This window comes from Dipodomys ordii, unplaced genomic scaffold, assembly GCF_000151885.1.
Source record: "Dipodomys ordii isolate 6190 unplaced genomic scaffold, Dord_2.0 Scaffold22, whole genome shotgun sequence".
In the NCBI taxonomy this organism is placed as follows: Eukaryota; Metazoa; Chordata; class Mammalia; order Rodentia; family Heteromyidae; genus Dipodomys; species Dipodomys ordii.
Window position 1 is genome coordinate 5,853,133 of NW_012267238.1, and position 21,983 is coordinate 5,875,115.

A 21,983-nucleotide genomic window follows, 5' to 3' on the forward strand; every position below is an offset into this window, starting at 1 on the left:
TTTTTGCTTATGTAGTGCTGAGGAATCGAACCCAGGGCCTCAGGCATTCAAGGCAAGCGCGCTACCATTGAGCCACCTTCCCAGCCCTTGTAATTCTAGATTTTACCTTGTTTTTCTTAGAGAGATTTAGCCATAAAACCATATTTTTGTCTTTACTAGAAGTATATTTATTTGAATTAATTAATTAATTAATGTACAGTACTGGGGTTTAAACTCAGGTACTTGTGTTTACGAGACAGGCACTCCACTACTTACCCACACTAGCTCTTTTTGTACTAGTTACTACCGCGGGCTTGAACTTGGGGCCTAGGCACTGTCCTGAACTGTTTTGCTCAAGCACTCTACCATTTTGAGCAATAGCCCCATTTCTGGTTTTCTGGTGGTTAATTAGGGATAGAAGTCTGACAGACTTTCTTGCCCTGGTTAGCTTTGAACCTCAGTCCTCACAGATCTTAGCCTCCTGAGTAGCTAAGAGTACAGGCATGAGGCACCGGTGCCTGGCTTGCACTAGTTGTTTTTTGAGATAGGGCCTTAATTTTTTTTCATGCACTCCTGGACTGTAATCCTTCTATTTTTCACTTCCTGTTATAGCTGAGATGAAAAGCATGAGCTACCATGCCCAGCTTCTTCCATTGAGATGGGCTCTCATGAGCTTTTTCTGCCTGGGCTGGCCTGGAACCTCAATCCTCCTGATTTCAGTCTTCCATGTAGCTAGAATGACAGACACATGCTACCATGCTTAGCTGTTGGTTGAGAAGGAGTCTTGTATGTATACCTGGACTGGAATCAAGTCAAGATCCTTCTGATCTTTTCATTTCAAGTACCTAGTATTGCAGGCAAGAACCACAATGGCTGCCTAGTCCTTTTTAATATGTTCCATTTCTTTCCCTGTTATGTTCATGGTTTTCTTTTGATTATTGACCATAATAAAAACTTATATAAAATCTTTGCCAGTTTCATTACCATTGTCATTTCTGAATGTTTCTTTTGATTGATTTTCTTTTGCTTTGTAACTTGTATATTAATTTTTGTTTGGATGCCAGACATTACAGGATTACATTGTTGAATGACTAGATTTTATCTTCTTTTAAAGCATATTGGGCTTTGTTTAGGCCAGGTATTACATATCTGACCATCTGATCCTTTCAAGGCTTCTTTCAAAATATATGTTTTAGATTGAGTGTTCAAGATGTCTAGGTATTCAAGAAAATTTGTTCCATTTAGTCACAACTTGAATGACTCTGGACTTTTGTGTTACAGTAGTATTTTAGTTTATAGCTCTACAGGTTTGTTGTTGTTGTTGTTGTTGTTTTACCTCTAGTAGTTTTTGGTTACTGATATTTCTTTCTTCTTCTTATTTTTTTCAATTTGATTTGGTGCTGGAGATTGAACCCAGAACCTCAAATATGTACTGTCAGTGCTTTACCACCGAGCTGTGTCTCTGAGTAAGTTCTTTTTTCAGCCTAATGGAGTCTCTGTCTCTGTATGTTCAATGTAGTATTCAGCAGTAGATTTAAGGCATCCTTTGCAGGTTTTGGAGGTTTTTGTTTTTTGTTTTTTTGGCTAGGTACCTTCTGGGGTACTCTGTCTTACAAATCAGTCTACTATAGTCTATAAGCTCTGCTTCCTCAATTAAGTGAGACTACTGTGTGATTTCTTTTCTTTGCATCAAGGTCTGGAAAAGTGCCTCCTTCTGAAAACTGAGATAATTATAGACAAAAAAAAATCCCCCTCCCTTTTTCTGTACTACTTAGATGTTTAATGTCTGAAAAGAGTTTTTCAAAATTTTTCTGTCTTTTCTGCTCACTAATTGGTAAGTCCAGTGTAGTTACTCTACCGGGGCTAGAAGTAAAAGATCCTCTAATCACTGTTCACATATCTGTTAGTTCTGTAGTTTATTGGATAAACCAATTGTGATTCTAAAATCTTCTGAAACCCTACTGGTTTGGGAAAGTTAGTTTATCTCTCAAGTATTGAGATAGGTATATTAAAATTTTCTATAATGTTGGCAGATTTAATTACCTCATTATTAGTTTTTGCCTTTTATATTTTGAGAGTTTGGTTAAAATATATTTAGGGTTGTATCTTCCTAGGTAATTGAGTTCTTTTTTATAGTTTTTTTTTTGTAGTAAAAGGTTTTTTTGTCTAATATTATAATAGCTGCTCTTTTTTGCTATATTTATACATTATTCTTTTTTACTTTTAACCTTTTACTTTTAACCTTTTTGCCTTCTTACATTTTCTCTATTTGAAATGCTCATAAACAGAAAAAATATTATTCTTCCTGGAATCTTTAGAATGGTAGCTCAACTTACTGGGCAAAGAATACATTTTATGAAGGACTTAATTGTCAAAATGTGTTGAGTAATGATATGAATAAATAGTTTGTGCTAATGCTGAAGGAAGAAACTTCTCCAGTGATACTTTCAACAGGTGTTTGTTGAATGGGCACTTGGTACTAGGCACTGATTTTAACAATACCTTAGATTTGTTTTAGTCAGGTATGCAGTATGACACACAGATACAGAAATGATTGTCACAAAGAAAGAAGTTTCTATACCCTTAGTTTCATAAAAATTGACAATGTGTATACCATGCACAGTGACATGGAGAAGCTCCAGAGTCAGTTGAGGTGGGGGCTTTTTAGAAGAAAACATTGGCAAACACCTTATTGTGGTTTCTAAGGGAAGGAACAGTACAGCGTAAATAGGTTTAGAATTGGCTAGTTTGAGTGATTTATTTTTTGAGACAGGATTTGGTTGTGTATCCCAGACTAGCCTCTAACTCACTATCCTTCTGTCTCCGTGGCTCTGTGTGTTGTGATTATATGTATGTACTACCACACCCAGCTAATTTGAGTAATTTTAGTGAGGCTTGGAATGGTGTTGCTTATAACCTGGCCCTGAGTAACTGGAGTGGGGAAACAACCCTAGAGTATGAGAAACTTGAAAAGGGGTACGGATTGTGACTATCTACTCCTAGGAGACATAATCCTACCAGGGTCAACAAGTCCCAATATGTCAGATAGAGAAAATGTGCTTTTTTACAGCATTGTGTTGGGTGACTGTAATGTGGCAGTGAAAAAAAAAAAAGCAAGTAATATACTATTTTCATGTTCTCGCATTACAATGAGGGGAGATGACAAATAGCCAGTTTATAAATGGCTCCTTATTAAGTGATACATAATATAAAGAAATAAAACAAGGCTAGAGGATTTCTTTAAATAAGACCATTTAAGGTAGGCTTCTTTGAGTTGGTGGCATCTGGCTTAAAACCTGAATGAGAAGGGATATATGGCAGTCAGTAGTGTTAATGTTCTAGATAGTACTGCAGATATCTAAGGCTAGAATGGATTTGGCTTGTTCTAGAAATATTAAGCTAGTGTTGAGGGAATGGTTGCCTAAGGAGAGTAGTGAGAAGAGGAAGACAGTGTTGGCATTAGCCTGTTAGATCATGGTAAAGAGTTTGGCTTTTAGCCAGTTGCCAGTGGTTCATACCAGTAATCCTAGCGCCTCAGAAGGCTGAAATCTGAGGATTATGGTTGGAAACCAGTCTGGGCATGAAAGTCCATGAGACTCTTATTTCAATTACCATCAAAAAGTGGAGTTGTTGCTCAAATGGCAGAGCACCAGGGTTGAGTGAAAAAGTTAAGGAGAGAACACTCAGGCTCTAAATTCCAAGCCCCATTATTAGTGTGTACACATGTGCAAACCCTTCCTTTCACACAGAGTTTGGCTTTTATTTGCAGTTGTCAGCCTTTGCATAATTTTAGCCAAGGGAATAAATTGTTTTATTGTTGGTTCAGAAAAAAAGTCTGATACAAATATCAATGACTAATATTTGGGAGATTTTTTTCCATACTACAATTATATGATAAAAAGGAGGTTGGTATTTAGGAATTTTTTTTTTCATGAAACTATGGCTACTTATAAGGCTTTAGATCACAGTGGGAAATTAAAATAAATAATCAAGATGGAATTTTAACAGAGAAGAATGCAACAAAGCAAGCCTCTGTGCTCTGGCTCCAAGTCTTTTTAAATATGATTAGGAATGTTGGGGTGAGCTCAGTGGTAGAATGCTTTCTTAGCATGTGAAATGCTATGAGGTAGATCCCAACACTAAAAAAAGAAAAAGAAAGAACTTGCCATCAAGAACTGGGCATGGTGGCATATTGTTATTCTAGCTCTCTAGGAAGCTGAGGCAGGAAGATCATGTGTTGGAGGTCAGCCTGGAGTACATAGCAAGATTTGGTCAAAAACCAAAGAAAACAAACTTTTCATCAAGAACAGTATAAAGGTAAAATTTAAACATCTATAAAGGCCAAAATAAGAGAAAAGGAATAATATCTATCTATCTAGTCAGAGAGGACATTTTGTCTACAAAGTAATTTTAGTAGGAAATTGGGAAACTAAAGATAGTTTTAAAGCCGGGTACTGGTAATCCTACCTACTCAGGAGGATCACAGTTCAAAGCCAGCCTGGACAGGAAAGTCCGTGAGACTCTTATCTCCAATAAATCACTAGAAAACACTATGGCTCATTGGTAGAGCACTCACCTTGAGCTGAAGAGCTGAGGGATAGCATCAAAGGCCAGAGTTCAAGCCCCATGACCAAAAAACATTTTTTTTAAATATAGTTTTAAGCTGGAGAGGGGATAATGTAGTTCTGTAAATTATAGATAAATGAGTGGTGAGAAAGCTAAGCAAAATGCAGAGATTGCTTGAAGTAAATTCATATGTTCTATACTATACATAGAACAATAGAAACATTTTTACAAAGAAAATCATAATTGATAGCTAGCATCTTACAGCTTTAAACTTCATTTCACAAACAGTATGTGCTTTTGTTAGTTTCTTAGAATTAAATTTTATTTTAGTAAGAAGAATAGGAATGCTTAAAATACTTATAGGCATATGTATTTTATTTTATTTATACCGTTATTGTAAAGGTGATATACAGAGAGGTTACAGTTACATAGTATCTAATGAGTATCACTGCTGAATGTCCCACCATTTCTGTGCTCCGTCTTACTCTCCCCCAAACAGATGAACTTACAAACAAAAGGTACAGAAAAAGCATCTGACAAGATTGAACACCCCTTTATGATAAAAGTTCTGGAGAAATTAGGAATCCATGGAATATTCCTTAATATAATAAAGGCTGTATATGACAAATCTACAAGCCAGTATTTTACTTAATGGTGAAAATCTAAAACCATTTCTTCTAAAATGAGGATCAAGACAAGGATGTCTGCTCCTCTTCAACATAGTACTGGAATTCCTAGCAAGAACAATAATTATGGCAAGAGAAAAACATAAAGAAGATCCAAATAGGGAAAGAAGTACCAAAACTATCCCTCTTTGCAGATGACATGATCCTGTATTTAAAGAATCTGATAGATTCCTCCCCCAGATTACTTGAGCTGATCCTAAACTTTGGCAAAGTAGCAGGTTATAAAATCAACCCACAGAAATCAGTAACTTTTCTGTATGCCAACAATGAGATTGAGACTAAAATCAGAAAAGCAGCTCCATTTGTAATAGCTTCAAAGAAAAAACAAATAACCCCGCAAACCTAGGAATTAACTAAAGACATGAAGAACCTCTATTATGAAAACTTTAAAAATTTGAAAAAAGAAATTAAAGCAGATTTAAGGAAAACTCATATGCATTTTAGGTCAAACCATTTGACAAAAGGTTATTTTTGTTCATTTGTGTTTAGAGACAGATTCTTGCTATATAGTTCTAGCTGGTCTTAAACTCTTGATCCTCCTGCTTTAGTCTCCTGAGTGGTAGGATTTTAGACCCATCACTCCTGGAAAGAAAAAGATATCTATTTAGTACCTTTAATGATGAAAGAAAAACTTAAGAAAATTAAGGTGCATGATAGGAAATACAAAAAAAATCTTTTATGAATGTGCTCTTTTTGCTTTATCATAAAAGTCTTTAAGGTGTTCAAGCCTATTGGTTAGCTTGTAAGCCTACAGAAAGAAGGAATTAAGATGGGCATGGTGGCTCAGTCTATAACAACAACATCTTGGAAACCAAGGCAGAAGGATTGAGAGTTCCAAGACATTCTGTGCTATATAACAAGTGTTTGCCTCAAAAACAAAACGAAACAAAATGAAGCTGGGCAGTGGTGGCTCATGCCTGTAATCCTAGCTAATCAGGAAGCTGAGATATGAGGATCCAGATATAAGGATCGTGGTTTGAAGCCAGCCCGGGCAAGAAAGCTCAGAGACTCTTATCTCCAATAAACTACTCAAAATGCTAGAAGTGGAGCTGTGGCTCAAGTGGTAGAGTGTTAAGCTTGAGCACAAAGAGATTCTAGGACAGTACATAGGCCCTGAGTTCAAGCCCCAGGACTGGCAAAAAAAAATAGGGAGGGGGAGGTAGAAATTAGGATTGCAGTTCCAGGTCAGCATGGCTAAAGTTATTGCTTGTGTGGTATATCTTGCTGTGTGGTATATGGCTGTGATCCCCAGCCATTTGGGAGGCCTATAGGTTAGAAGGATCATGATCTGAGGCTGACACTGGACAAAAATGCTAGACATTACTTAAAAATAACTAAAACATAATAAGGATTGAGGGTGTGGCTCTAGTGAGTGCTTGGCTAGTAAGCAAGAGGCCCTGAGTTCAAATTATAGTACTGCCCAGAAAAAAGAAAAATTGAGTCACTTGTTAAGCAATCAGAAAAACATGCAGACTTAGGCATGTCTTTTTCCCTTTCTTTTTCTTACCTTTTCCTTTTATCTTTCCCTTCATCCCTCCTTCCTTACCTTCCTTCTCTCTCCTTCCCTCCCTTAACAAGGTTAAATCATTCCCTCAAAGAGCTGAACAATCTGGAGCAAGTTCCTTAATCTCACTGGGCCTTGATATATAAACAAGGATTATAGCCAAGAACATAAACTGAAAACAGGTTAATATATTTCTGCTTATTTTCTTTTTTATCTTTTTTAACTTTTATTCTCTTTATTTTTAAAAAGAAAATGATTATTGAGTTTTTAAGTAATAAATTTGGTGTTTGGTTTGCAGCTTTATAGAAAAAAGACCATGGGAATATTCCAGTTATATGTGTGGGTTAACAATAGTGCTATTTCAGTTGGATCACAGAAAAACTCTGTTTTGTACCATGGCACACTTGTCTTGGCTGACCTATCCATTTTCTTTAGTTTTCTTTGAAAAGTTTTTTAGACCTTTAAAGCTGACACTTGGGGAGTGACTATCCTGGTAACAAATATCTTGTTCCATTGGAACTTGGCCCAAAGGTTCTGGTAGAACTGACACAATTTGAGAGATTTGGGGATGGTGATTTTGAGGGCATGCATGTATATACTCTTAATTTTTCCATACTACTTAGGAATTTGATTTAAGTTTAACACTAGTAATGTAAGTTAAAGAAATTCATGCTGGGTGCTGGTGGCTCACACACACACCTGTAATTCTAGCTAATCAGGAGGCTGAGGTCTAAGGATCATGGTTTAAAGCCAGCCCAGGCAGGAAAGTCCATGAGACTCTTAACTCCAATTAACCACCAGAAAACAAGAAGTGAGCTAGCTGTGGCTAGTGGTAAGAGTGGTTAAGAGTGCTTTTAGCCTTGAGCAGAAGAGCTCAGAAGAAAAAAAGGAAATTCATAAGCCTATTTTTACTTAATATTTTATCTTAGAATTAATATATGTTTGCTTATATCACTGAATGAAATACCACTAAATGTAAATAACCAATTACATATTTCAAAAGGAATTCAACAACTCACATTTCATGTTTAAACATATCCAAGCTTAACCATTTGCCATTATTCATATTTACCTGGAGGTTGACCAAAAGAAATAAGGGACTTTTACTTCATTTGCTAAAGAAGTTTGAACTATATTTAAAATTAATAGACTAATAATACATAATTTAATAAATTTAAGAAACAGAGTCACCAGTTAGGAAAAGAATAAAGTCTAAATGGAAACAGTTAATTGTCTTGTTTTGCTTTAAGATTTGAATTAATAGTTATGATAAAATAAAGGAAGACGGGCTGGGAAGATGGCTCAGTGGTAGAGTGCTTGCCTTGCATGCATGAGGCCCTGGGTTCGATTCCTCAGCACCACATAAGCAGAAAAAGCCAGAAGTGGCACTGTGGCTCAAATGGTAGAGTGCTAGCCTTGAGCTGAAGAGCTGAGGGACAGCGCCCAGGCCCAGAGCTCAGGCCCCATGACTGGCAAAAATAAATAAATAAATAAATAAAGGAAGACTTTGCTGAATTTTTTTCATCTTATAGAATTACTTACCATTTTATTGGCATATGAGTTGGCTATGTGCTGATTTTGACATGACAGTATAGAAAATGTTGTGGTAAACATTTCATAAGTTTGAAAGGACTCATACTTCTGTATAGAGCATATTCACTTTATGGTTTTATATAAAGGCAAAAATATGGTACATCAGGAAAAAGAGAGGACAGGACTGAAGATATGAAAGCATCCCAAAGCAAGCATTGAAGATGTAAAAAATGTCAAAAGACAAAACTCCCCAGGGCTTTTGATTTGAACACAGGTCTCTTTATATCAGAATTGCACCACAGGATCTATTAATTAAATTTGGGCTTCAGGAGAGCTCAAAGTCAAGATTCCCATGAGATATTTTATGTTTCTCTGATCACACAGGGTTTTTTCCCCTAGTACTCTTAATACTTTTTATTGTGGTGCTGTAGATTGAACTTAGGGCCTTGCACTTTCTAAGCAAGTACTCTACTGCCTCATTGAACAACACTTCCAATCCACTTCTTTATTCATTTAGAACCTTATTTGAAGCTGAGCATAGTGGCTCAAGCCTGTAATCCTAGCCCTTTGGGAGGCTATGCTTATTGTAGCACTCTTTGGAGTAGCCAAATGATGTAATCAGCTGAGGTGCCCAACAACAGGTGAATTCATAAAAAAGATATGGTACATATATGCCATGGAATATTAACATAACCATAAAGAGAACTGAAATCATGTCACTTGCAGGAATCATATTTAGTGAAATAAGTGAAATCAAGCCCCCCACCAAAAAAAAACCCACAAAAGAATAGGTATCATGTTTTTTTCTCATATGTGGAATCTAAACTTAAAAGACATACATAAATATAAAAGACATGGACATGAATATATATGTATATATAATTACATGTATACAAACATGTTTTTAAAAAGTATATGTAATATAAGTTCTATATGTATGTAATATAACAAATTATAAACATACATGTATATGATATATGTAAATTACATACGTGTATGTAATATAAAATATATAATATGGATAAACATAGAATGTGAGTCAAACTAAGGGAGAAGAGGAAAGGGAAAAGGAAAAAGACAGAGTGTGAGTAATTTTGAGAAACACTACAATTATACATGAAAACAACCCAAAGAATCTGAATGGAGCTCTTAATCAGTAGATTAATGGGGTAAGGAAAGAGAAACAGGCTCTGTTGTTTAGGGAGAAGGATAATTCCCATTCTCCCCCCCCCCCAGGCAAGCATTCTACTACTTAACTACGTTACCAGTCCCTTTAGAGTATACTTTATTAGAAAAAAGATGTAATTAGTTACTTGTAACTGAATATTAACCTCAGTGAGCATATTCATTCAAACTTCTCTTTGGTAAGCTTCCTTTTACTACCAATTTTATGTTCTTTCTTTTCTATTTAAAAATGCTTTCAACAACTAAATTTGATAAAAGCCCTTATAAACTTGGCCTCAGGGATTCTGAGAATTCATGCCAAGATTTCAAGGAAGAAATGCTGACTTTTATTAATTAAGGGATATACGTATTTCTAGGGAAAATGATTTTTTGTGACTTTTTGGTAACATAAAAAATATTAGTGGCTCAGTGTCAGTGGCTCATATCTATAAACTACCCAGGAGGCTGAGATTCAGAGGATTGAAGTTTGTAGCCATCTTAAAAAAGAAAAAGTCCATGACACTAGAGGTGTAATTCAAGTGGTAGAGTACCAGCTGATCAAGCAGGTTAAAAAAACATGAGATATTCTGAGTTCATGCTTCAATGTTGCCAAAATAATGGTATCAGTATAACTTCTCAAATTTATTAGTACTTTTTATGTACCAGCCACCATGCAAGCAATTTAATTATACAGAATCTGTGTGGGTGAGATGGTCTTGCATGTTTAAAGTTACTTTTTTCTATGGAAAGAAAGTAGGTAAATTTAGTGGCAGAATTACTTAAAAGTATAATGACATACTTTTGGTTATATTTTTGCATAACCAATTGAAATGCAAGGTGGGATTGTATTCTACCATAAAAATCTTAGTCAAATTTATGCCTCCTCTTTTCTCCTTTCCATCTCACAGCCACTTTGGTTGAGACCTTATCACTACATTAAACTTAGAGTTTTTGCAGAAGTGTCCTTGTTTGTCCGCTGGCAATCTCCAGTTATTCAAGCTTATCTTAAAGTGAATTATCATTGCATCTTTACACTGCATTATTTTTTGGCAATTTCATCCTCTAGTATAAAGTACAAACTTCCTTCAGTTTGTTTGGGAGATCACAGATATGCCTTCCATGTTCATCTTCCTTCCATTTTAGTAGCTTTACCTCCTGATACAGTTTGTCCCTAGACATAATGTAAGTTACTTCTCATGGTTTCCTAGTTACATCATGTTCCTTCTTGATTTTGCACACATTTATGTTATCTCTGCCCTGAGTACTGTTTGTTCTTTGTACATTCCTAAGTCCTAGTCATCTTTTAAGGCACCCTCATCTGCTATCTCTTCTGTGAAAATTTCACTAGCTGTACCAAAGTAAGAGTTAATTATGATATCGTTTTGTATCAACTTTAATTATGGTAGTTTTATGCTGTAATTTTTGTGTTATATTCATTTATAATATACTTTTATTGTTTTACTCTTTCTTTCCTCCTCTCCTCCCCTTTATTCTTTTGTTCTTTCTGTTTTGTTTTATTTTATTTTGGAGATCTAACCTACAGCCTTGCATATTCTGTGTTTTTCTTTTCTTTTTTTTTTTTTTAAGCAGGCCAGGTGCTGGTGGCACACATTTGTAATCCTAATCTTAGATTCTCAGGAGACTGATATTTGAGGATCTCAGTTCAAAGCCAGACCAGACAGAATAAGTCTCTGAGACTCTTATCTCCAGTTAACCAGCAAAAAGCCACAGTAGAGGCTATTGCTCAAGTGGTAGAGCACTAACCTTGAGCAAGAATAAAAACAAAACAAAAAACCCACAAGTGAGTGCTTGAGCCCCTGAGTTCAAGCTCCAGTACAGGCACCAAAAACAAAACAAGGCTGGGCACCAGTGGCTCATGCCTGTAATCCTAGCTACTCAGGAGGCTGAGGTCTGAGGATTGTGATTCATAGCCAGCCCAGACAGGAAAGTCCATGAGACACTTATCTCCAGCTAACCAGAAAACCAGAAGTGGTGCTGTGACTTAAAGTGGTACAACTGACAAAAAAACAAAACAAAACCCCAGATTTTAGAAGGTAAACTTTTTATTGTATATGAGTATACCTTTAAAATTAAATAAATAAATATATATTTATAATTTACATCAAAAGTGAAACTTTTTTATCAAATTTTCTCATATATAATGCTACATTTACATGTATTATGCTTCTGCTTTTTACTTGATTTACTTTTTATCATGGAAGTCAAAGATAGGGGCCTGAAATATGGCTGTGATGATGGGGAAGAATGTAAGGGACATGACTACAGTGAGCATTTTTCTCTCTTGTCCCTTGAACCTTGGTCTCCAGTGATAGCTTAGTATCTCTTTCAACTTACACAGTATTTTGTCACTATAATAGGTAGTATGTCTGATCTTCACATGAAAAAACATAAGTGTTTAGAATCATTAAGTAACCTGAATGAATATGTCACAAAGAAAATATAGCAATAATAAAGATGGGTAAGGTGATACACACCTGTAATCCCAGCAGTTAGAAGGCTATGACAGGATAGTAATGAGTTTGAGGCCAGTCTGGGCTATATTGCAAGTTATATGCCAGTCTGGAATACAGCTTATTTTCTTACAAGAGAATAAGGTCCTGTCAGAAAGAAAAAGTAAGGATGGGGGAAGGGGAGGGAAGATAAATAAGAGAGAAGGAAGAGATAGAAGAAATGTTATTTTCACCTCTTAAGAAATTATATTTCAAGATTACTAAAGTTATAGTGTGAAGCAGTCAGCCTGACTTATTTGTTGAAATAGGGTTTTGCTTAGTTTTTTGCTTGAATCACAATCCTCCTACCTGATCCTCTCTATTTTTGGCTTGGATTGCAAGTATAAGTTCCGTAGTGGTGTTAACTGGTTCATAGGGTGGTTCTGTGCTTAATTTTTTGAGGAGCTCCCATACTGCTTTTCAGAGTGGTTGAACAAGTTTACATTCCTACCAGCAATATACTAAAGTCCTTTTCACCCACATCCTTGCCAGCATCTATTATTGTGTTGGGTTTTTTTTGTTTGTTTGTTTTTTGGTCGGTTGTGGGGCTTGAACTCTGGGCCTGGGTGCTGTCCATCAGCTCTTCAGCTCAAGGCAAGCACTCTGCCTCTTGAGCCACTGCACCACTTCTGGTTTTCTGGTGATTAATTAGAGGTAAGAGTGTCATGGGACTTTACTGCCCAGGCTGGCTTTGAACCATGAGCCTCAGATCTCAAACCTCCTGAGGAGCTAGGATAGCAAGTGTGAGCCACTGGCACCTGGCATTGTTTGTATCCTTAGTGAGCATTTCTTCATATGTCTGTTGGTCATTTTTACTTCTGGTAATTCTCTATTTAGCTCATCTGCTCATTTATTAATCAGGTAAATTATTAATTATTAATGATAACTTATTGATTCTTTGAGGATTTAGTTTCTTAAGCTCTCTGTATATTCTAGATATTGCTTTTGTCAGATGTATGCAAGGTAGCGGGGTATAAGATCAAACCACAAAAAACAGTAACTTTCCTTTAGGCCAATAAGAAGAAGATGAAGACTGAAATCAGGAAAGCAACTGTAATTGTAATATTCTTCCCTAAAATAAAATCTAGAGATCAGCCAAACCAAGGACATGAAGGACCTGTACAAAAAAAACTGTAAGATTTTGAAGAAAATTGGAAAAGATATAAAGAAGTAGAAAGACCTTTTGTGTTCCTTGATTGGCAGAATATTAACATTGGGAAAATGGCAGTCTTGCCCAAAGTAGTCAACAAATTCAATGCAGTGCCCATCAGAACCCAATCTCCATTCTTTACTGAGACAAGGAAAACAATACAAAAATTCATATGGAACCACAGAAGGCCTCAAATCATAAAAACAATCCTGGACAGGAAAAGTAGTGCTAGAGGTAGAATAATTCCAAACATTAGACTATATTACAGAACTATAGTAATGAGAACAGCTTGGTACTGGCACAAAAACAGGCCTGAGGACCAATGGAACAGAATAGAAGTCACAGAAATAAACCCACAGACCTAAAACCATTTACTATTCCATAAGGGAGCCAAAAACATAGTCTGGAAGAAAGACTTCTTCAACAGATGATGTTGAAAAATTTGGATATTTACATACAGAAAACGGAACCTGGATTCCTATCTATCATCTTGCACCAGTATCATCAATTCAAAATGAATCACTTCAAGACCTGAAACCATTAAATTATTACAGGAAGGAAGAGGAGAAATTAGGACTCCTCTGTACAGGCAGGAAGTTTCTTTCTTTCTTTTTTTTTGGGGGGGGGTCAGGTTGAGGGGACTGAATTCTGGGCCTGAGCACTGTCCCTCAGCTCTTCAGCTCAAGGCTAGTGCTTTACCACTTGAGCCACAGCACCACTTATGGCTTTTTTCTTTTTGCTTATGTGGTGCTGAGGAATCGAACCCAAGGCCTCATGGGCCTGAATGTGTCCCTCAGCTTTTCAGCTCAAGGCTAGTGCTCTACCACTTGAGCCACAGTGCCACTTCTGGCTTTTTTCTTTTTGCTTATGTGGTGCTGAGGAATCGAACCCAGGGCCTCATGCATGCAAGGCAAGTGCTCTACCACTGAGCCACCTTCCCAGCCCACAGGCAGGAAGTTTCTGTGCAGAGATTCAGAAGCACAGCAAATCAAAGAAAGAATTGATAAATGAGACCACAGTAAACTAAAAAGTTTCTGTATAGCCAAGGATGCTGTTAACAAGCTTAAAAAAAAAAAAAGACAGCCTAAAGAATGGGAGAAAAATGATTCTTGTCTTGTCTGACTTCAGAGGCAATAGTTTCAGTCTTGCCCCATGTAGTATGTGTTTAATATAAGTATGTTGTAGATAGCTGTTATTATAAAGTATATTTATCATAGATAACCTTTATTATGTTGCAATATGTTTCTTCTATTCCTGCAGGGCTTTTATCATGAAGGGATTTTTGAGTACTTTTTCTGAAATGATCTTAGAATTTGTAGAAAATTCTAAGATTTATCATTTATTTTACTTGTATTGTTTATCTCCCATATTGACATTTATTTACATGAGTAACATTTCTAGCAAAATAAACAAATTTAATAAGTGAATTTATTTGGCAGATTTTATTTTGATTTACTTGGATTTTTTGGTAAGAATTTTTTGCTAAGTATAGAAATTTTTTCTTGTACACTTTGAAGATATCATTCTACCATATTTCTGAGAAGCCACATTTTATTGTTAAAGGCCAAATTAATGTATCTTTATTTTTAAGTGTTATTGATAAATCTAAATATCTTCTCATCTTTTCTTCTGTAGGGAATACAGTGAGTAACCTGATTATGATCATACCTCCACTTTTTGGTGCAGTTCAGACTATTAGAGATGGATTGGAAAAGCGGTACATTGCTGCTTATTTAACACTTACAGGTATGTATAACCCTTCATCTAAAATTATGTGCCATATTATATGGGATATTTTTTCTTTTTTTCTTTTTTTTTTGTCAGTCTTGGGGCCTGAACTCAGGGCCTGCGTGCTGTCCCTCAGCTCTTCAGCTCAAGATTAGCATGCTACCACTTGAGCCACAGCGCCACTTCCGGTTTTTTTTTTTTCTGCTTATGTGGTGCTGAGGAATCAAACCCAGGGCCTTGTGCATGCAAGGCAAGCGCTCTACCACTGAGCCAAGTTAACAGCCTATATTTTTTCTTATTTCTAAAAGCAGTTCTTAGTATTCTGTTTATTATACAATATGAACACGTTCTGAAGTTCACAACTAATTCTAAAAATATCACCAATTAATTGAATTAGGCTTCAAATAAATTATTTAAAAAATTGCAGAATACTTTAAGCATATGGAATAGAGGTTATATAACAAACATACATATCTTATCACATAGTTTTGTCAGATTATTTGTTTTGTTGTCTTTTATTTTGCTTTGTTTTGTTAGTGGTTTTGGGGATTGGTCCCAAGACCTCCAATATATCAAGCAAGTACTCTGTCACTAAGCTACGTCCCCAGCCCTGCTTTGTCATTTCTGAACAGTTTGTAATATTTTTTTTAGATTTTAACTTATCCTAAGGAAATCTACTACTGTAGATAAAATTCAAATTTCCTTTGTATTCCTTCCTCATTTTATCCCCTTTAGCCTCCCCACTCAACCCTGTAAAGAGCTAACCTGTCTTAAATCTGATCTTATAATTTTCTCACATGCTTTTTGTTTACCCTCCATATATATGTACCCTTAAAAATGAATGTGGTATAGATATGGGTATGTTGGCAATGGTTGCAGTCCCAGCATTTAAAGGAGCTGGAGCAGAAGGATCACAAGTTCAAGGCTCGATAGAATTACATAGTAAGACCTTGTCTCAAAAATAGTATATATCATATAGGAAAAAGAGTACATACAATTTTGCTTGGTTTCAAACTTTTTGGAAAGAATATTAGTCTGGTTTTAATCCTTTGTATTTTACTCACATTCTTTACTTGTCTGTCAGGTACAAACTATGTCGTAGTCAGTTTTGTATCCCTATGGTTAGGCAAGTTAATGGTCTTCAGTGAATAGTGGATAGGTAGATTAATCAACTTTACCAAAACCTAAGGTAGGAAAATCATTTGTGTCATTTAATTATTATCATTTGTGTCTTTAATTATTATGAAAAAGAAAAAATACCAAAGAAAAGTAGATTGTTGTTTCTTTAATACAGTTCTGTAAGTACAGTTTATTTTTGTTGTTGTTGTTTGCTCATTTGCTCATGTTAGATTTTGTATGTGTGTCTGTGTACTGGTCTAGGGCTTGAACTTAGTGCCTGGGCATTGTCCTTGAGCTCTTTTGCTCAAGGCTTATGCTCTTGATCCATACCTCCACTTCCCACTTTTTGGTGGCTAATTGGAGATAAGAGTCTTACTGCCTTTCCTGACTGGCTGGCTTTGAACCATGATCCTCAGATCTCATCTTTGTGAGTATCTAGGATTACAGGTGGAGCTACCAGCACCCAACTATTTATTATATTGAATATTCTTTATATATGGGCCAAGAAGACTTATGTTTGGTATAAAATCACAAGTTGAAGTGTATCATATCAGATTGTACCATAATTATATTAATCATTGCATATGAGAGATTTCTGAATTTGTTACTCATAGTATGGAGTTTTAAGAAAGTTACTTGATTTACCTCAAAACAGAGATATCCATAAACTTAGCCCTTTTCTTTATATCTTGTGGTGTTTTGAGTATATTTTTATAAAATATGGACAAATCACTAGCAGTAATAACAAGAATAAAAAGATTTGAGGCTGAGCACAGTGGCTCACAACTAATTACTCTAGCTACTTTGGGACACAGAAATAAGGAGGATCATTGTCCAAGGCCAACCCAGGAAAAAGTAAGTAAATCTGGGCATGGTGGCATATGTCTGTCCTCCCATTCATGCAGGTGGCATAAATAAGACTGGCTGGGGGCTAGTGGCTCATGCCTATAATCCTCCATACCCAGGAGGCTGAGATCTGAGGATCAAGCTTGGAACAAGCCTAGGTAGACAAATCTTCAAGACTCTTCAATTAAAAGCTAGACGTGGAGGTGAGGTGAGGCTTAACTGGTAGAGCGCCAGCCATGGTTGGAAAAGCAGAGTAAGATCACAAGGTTCTGAGTTCAAGCCTCAGTACCAGCACACACACACACACACACACACACATTTTCAAATCAATCAGTCATTAAGTAAGTAACTAGGAATTTTACACTCCAGGCCAGACTTGGGTAAAAATGCAAGAGCCTATTCAAAGGATAACTGAAGGTAAAAGAACTGTGATTAAGGCTCAAGTGGTAGAGAGGTCCTGAGTTCAAGCCCCATTATTACTCCAAAAAAGACTTGATAGACCTTTGAATAACAGTATTATCCAAGTTATCCAATAAATTCTAAGTTAAAATTTATTTACTTACCCACCCAGAAATATAGATCAAGAAGTAAATAAAATAAAACCATATATAACCCATACTTTGAGAGTTAATAGAAGCCGGGTGCTGGTGGCTCACCCTATAATCCTAGCTACTCAGGAGGCTGAGATCTGAGGATCATGGTTCAAAGCCAGCCTGGGAAGAAAGTCCGTAAAACTCTTATCTCCAATTAAATATCAGAAAACTGGAAGTGGTGCTGTGGCTCAAGTCGTGGAGTGCTAGCCCTGAGCTGAAGAGCTGAGGGACAGCGCCCAGGCCCAGAGTTCAAGACCCACGACCAAAAAAAAGAGTTAATAGAAGAAAGAGAATATGGTTTTTCACTAGGTAGCAATGTTTTAGTTCACAATGGACCACAAGTATAATGTTCTATAACTTTATAATGGGGATGGATAATTCCTATTACCTGGTAATACAGTACATATTATATTGTCTAATACAAGGCATTACTTGCATACTTGTGATGCTGATGTAAACAAACCTACTGCATTGCCAGTATTATCTCTTCACATCAAGGATCTTTCTGAGAAATGAATTATTAAGCAATTTCATTGTTATAAAAGCATCATAGAGTATTTAGATGGTTTCGGTGTCATAGGGTAATGTTACTTTACTATACATTTTATCATTATTTTAGAATATATTCCTACTTACAAAAAATTAGCTGTTGCTGGGCACCAGCCCTAGCTGTTCAGGAGTCTGAAACCTGGAAGATTGAAGTTTAAAACCAGTCTGGGCAGAAAATGTCTGCAGGACTCTATCTCCAGTTAACCAACAAAAAGCCAGATGGCAGGTGTGGCTGAAGTAGTAGAATACCAACCATGAGCTAAAAAGCCAAGCCAGTGCAAGCCTGCATACCAGCATACACATGAACAAGCCAGTGCAAGCCCCGATACCAGCATACACATACATACAAAAACTAACTCTAAAATAGACTCAGGCAGCTCCTTTAGGAAGTACCTTAAAAAATAAAGGCCTTGCTATCATAGGAGATGAAGTTTTACTTCTGTTACTGCTCCTAAGCACCTTCTAGTAGGTCAAGATATACGTGGGAGATGGGGATGCTGATAATCCTGACCATGTATAAGACTAAGCTGACGTGTGCTTTTGTCTAGTTCTTAACAAAAAAGTTGAGGTTAAAAAACTGTAACCCTTCTGTAACATCACCTTTATAATAACAAAAGAAAAATGTAAAAGCTTTAGCATACTTTAAAATAAAATATTATATTTTGAGCTAAGTGTTATTATAAAAAGTTCATGAAAATCAATAAGTTTATAAAGTAAAAAAGTAGGCCAAGGTTAATGTCTTATTGAAGAAAGAAAAATACTTTCTCTAAATCCAATGTAATATAAGGGAATAGTATCTTCTAGTGTACAGTAGTGAATAATAATGTCCTACACTTTTATATTCACATTTATCAGCTCACTCACTAGCCAAGTACAGTGGTAAGAGCCTGATATAAATAATTAGTTTTTTATATCATACTGTTTTTACTGTATGTCTTCTATGTTTAGATACAAAAATACTTAGCATTATGTTACAGCTACCTACAGTATTCAATACAGTAACATGCTGTATATATGTGTGTGTGTGTGTGTGTGTGTATATATATATATATATATGTAACCTGAAGCAATAGATTATTTCTTAGAGTCTTGATATGTAATCATCTATACCATCTGGGTTTGTGTAACAATACCTTATGAGGTTTGTACAATGATGAAATTACGTAACAGCATATTTCTGAATGTGTTTCCATCATGAAGCAATGCATTACTATATTCTGCACTTCAAATTACTTTTCAACATGAAACATCAGATTCCAATAGAACTACCTTTCATGTTTCAGACTTCAAAGAAGTAGTTTGAAAAACTACATGGAAGAAGATATAGGAGTTGGGAGCCTAAGTTTGACAAAAGAAAAATACTTATGGAAAGAGAAATCCCCCACATAAATGCAAATTCTCTAAAGCAATCTAAAATCTGATAGATTGTAGTACTAACTAAAAAATCAAGGAGTTGAAAATGTGGCAGACCTAAAGTGATAATTTGGGAAAGTTAGCAGTTCAGAAAAGGAGATAAAATATAAAAAGGAAATGCCTTTTGGAAGTATGTGAGTTAATGAAAAAAGGAAGTTAAAGGAAAGAAAGATCCTATTGAAACAGGACTGGGGGCAGAGTTCTAGTGGTAGAGGCCCTGGGTTCAATCCCTAGTACCAAAAAAGAAAAAATAAGAAAGAAACAAACAAAATGAAGATCCTGCTGAAGCAAAAGAATTACAAGGGACTGAAGTTGTAGCTCAATAGTAGAGTACTTACCTTAGATTTGATCCCCAGCACTATTTAAAAAATAAAAGCAAAAAGGCAGCCAGTAGTGCTTTGAATAGACCTGTAATCCTAGCGCTACAGAAAGTGAGGCAGAAAGATACCAACTTTGAGGTCAGCCTAGTCTACATACTGAGACACTCTGAAACAAAGAAAGAGAATTACAAAATATATCAACTCCTCCTTCCTTTACTTTCCTTCCTCAAAACAAAAAATTACACACACACACACACACACACACACACACGAGTTAAGAAGGCCTGTCTTGAAAATCTCATTGTATTAACATGAAGAATAATAAATGATATTCTAACAATGGCTAGTTAGGTCATAATATCAAACCTATGATCAGTTTATTTACTTATTATCTTTGAGTTGTTATAAAAGGGGCTTCAATACAACATGTCTGTTTATGAATACAGTGCATCTTGATCATTGTCACCCCATCATTGTTTTCCTCCATCTCTCCCAACCCCACCCCTTTCCTCAGTTTACTTGGTTCCATTTTGCACATATATACATTGAATATTATGACTGTATTTATCCACTCTTCTTCTTTCCATTCATCTGCCTCCTCCCGTCAAACTCACCTATCTACACATGTTCCAGCTTCCTGGTATTCATTTTGTTAAACTATAAAGAAGTTACACTCTTGGAATCCTCCCTTGTGTATAGCATAACTCTGGTTATGTACTGCCAAGGTGAGCACTAAAGACCTTTAAGTCATGTAAACATTTATCTACCCCAGTACCAGAAAAAAGGAAGGAAAGAAAAGGAAAGGAAAGGAATCTAAAACCTTTGTACATAAAATGGACAAAAAAAGAGGAAGCAGTATCTTTTTCCATACAAAATTATTGTAAAAGAAAAACTGAGAATTAGGACCTTTTGGTGATAGAAGTTGTTCCTCACAAATAACTATAAAGCAGAAGAAAACTAGCATAACTTTTCTAACTGAATCAAATAGCCACTGGCTATGGTGGCACATATCTATTGACCCAGGTACTCAGGGTCAGAGGTAGAAGAATCAAAGTCCCATGCTGGCCTTGGACAAAAAAGTAGAGACCCAGGACTGGGAAGGTTGCTCAGTGGTAGAGTGCTTGCCTCGCATGCATGAGGCCCTAGGTTTGATTCCTCAGCACCACATAAACAGAAAAAGCCGTAAGTGGCGCTGTGGCTCAAGTGGTAGAGTGCTAGCCTTGATCTGAAGATCTGAGGCCCAGAGTTCAAGATCCACAACTGACAAAAAAAAAGAAAAAAGTAGAGACCCTATTCAAAAAATAAGGAAAAGAAAGGATTGGGGGCAAGACTCAAGATGCAGAGTATTTGCCCAGCAAGTACAAGGTACTGAGTTCAAATCCCAGTACTTCCAAAAAGTAAAAGAAATAACCTCAAAGAAATGAATTTTTTAAAAATACATGAAACATGATGTTGATTGACAAAATGGTGGAAAAGTCCCCCAGTCTCTGCAGCAACTCAGATCTAAAGACTCATGGCAAACTTGGGCTTCTGGCACCCCCTAGTGCCAAAATGGTTGTGGTCACAGGTTTAGGAAATAGAAAGTTTTCTTAGAATGGACTTGAACAAATCTGGACTATGGAAACTGAAATAAATACCTGATTCTTCAGTGAGCAGACATTGTCTTATATTCAAAGACATCAAGAACACGCATGGAAATATGATAGCAACAAACAGACTATGTAAATTGCTAGTGACTGACCCCAGTAAGATAGAGATATATGATCAAAGAATTCAAAATAGCTGTTTTAAGGAAGTTTAATAACTTTAAGAAACATAAACAGTGGTGGGAAATTTAACAGAAAGATTTAAATAATATTCTAAAAAATAAAATCCTGAAGCTGAAATAACAGTAGATGAAATTAAAAATGAAATAGGGAGAACTGATCAAGTATAAGAATGTAAACCTGATTGTTATCTGGATATGTGCAATCAAATGGAGACATACTCAAAGGAATGAAACAGCAATTTATAGAACGACACCAAAAGAACAAAGGTATGGTACATTAGTGGTCAAGAATCAGTATACGGATAGAAGATCTACTTAAAGAAACTATAGCAGTAAACTTTCCAGACTTGGAGGAAAATGTATCTAGGTAATAAAGGTCAAAGCTCTTCAATAATATTCATTCCAAATAAGGAAACCTCAAGATACATCATCAAATTGTCAGATATCAAAGACAGAGAAGAAATCTTGAAAGCAGCAAAAATAAATTAAATGACATGAAAAGGACTCTCAGGATACCTGGCAGCAGACTTTTTAGCAAACCTTACAGGCCATAGA

The 21,983-nt window shown here is 36.0% G+C and overlaps 1 protein-coding gene across 1 annotated transcript in view; it reads left to right on the forward strand.

The window, feature by feature from the left end:
* The window catches only part of Acer3 (alkaline ceramidase 3), a 108,198-nt gene that overhangs the window by 17,048 nt on the left and 69,167 nt on the right, over positions 1-21,983 (forward strand). Inside the window, exon 2 of the mRNA XM_013013893.1 lies at positions 14,728-14,838. Coding sequence (XP_012869347.1) covers positions 14,728-14,838 — 111 coding nt within the window. The remainder of the gene's footprint in view (positions 1-14,727; positions 14,839-21,983) is intronic.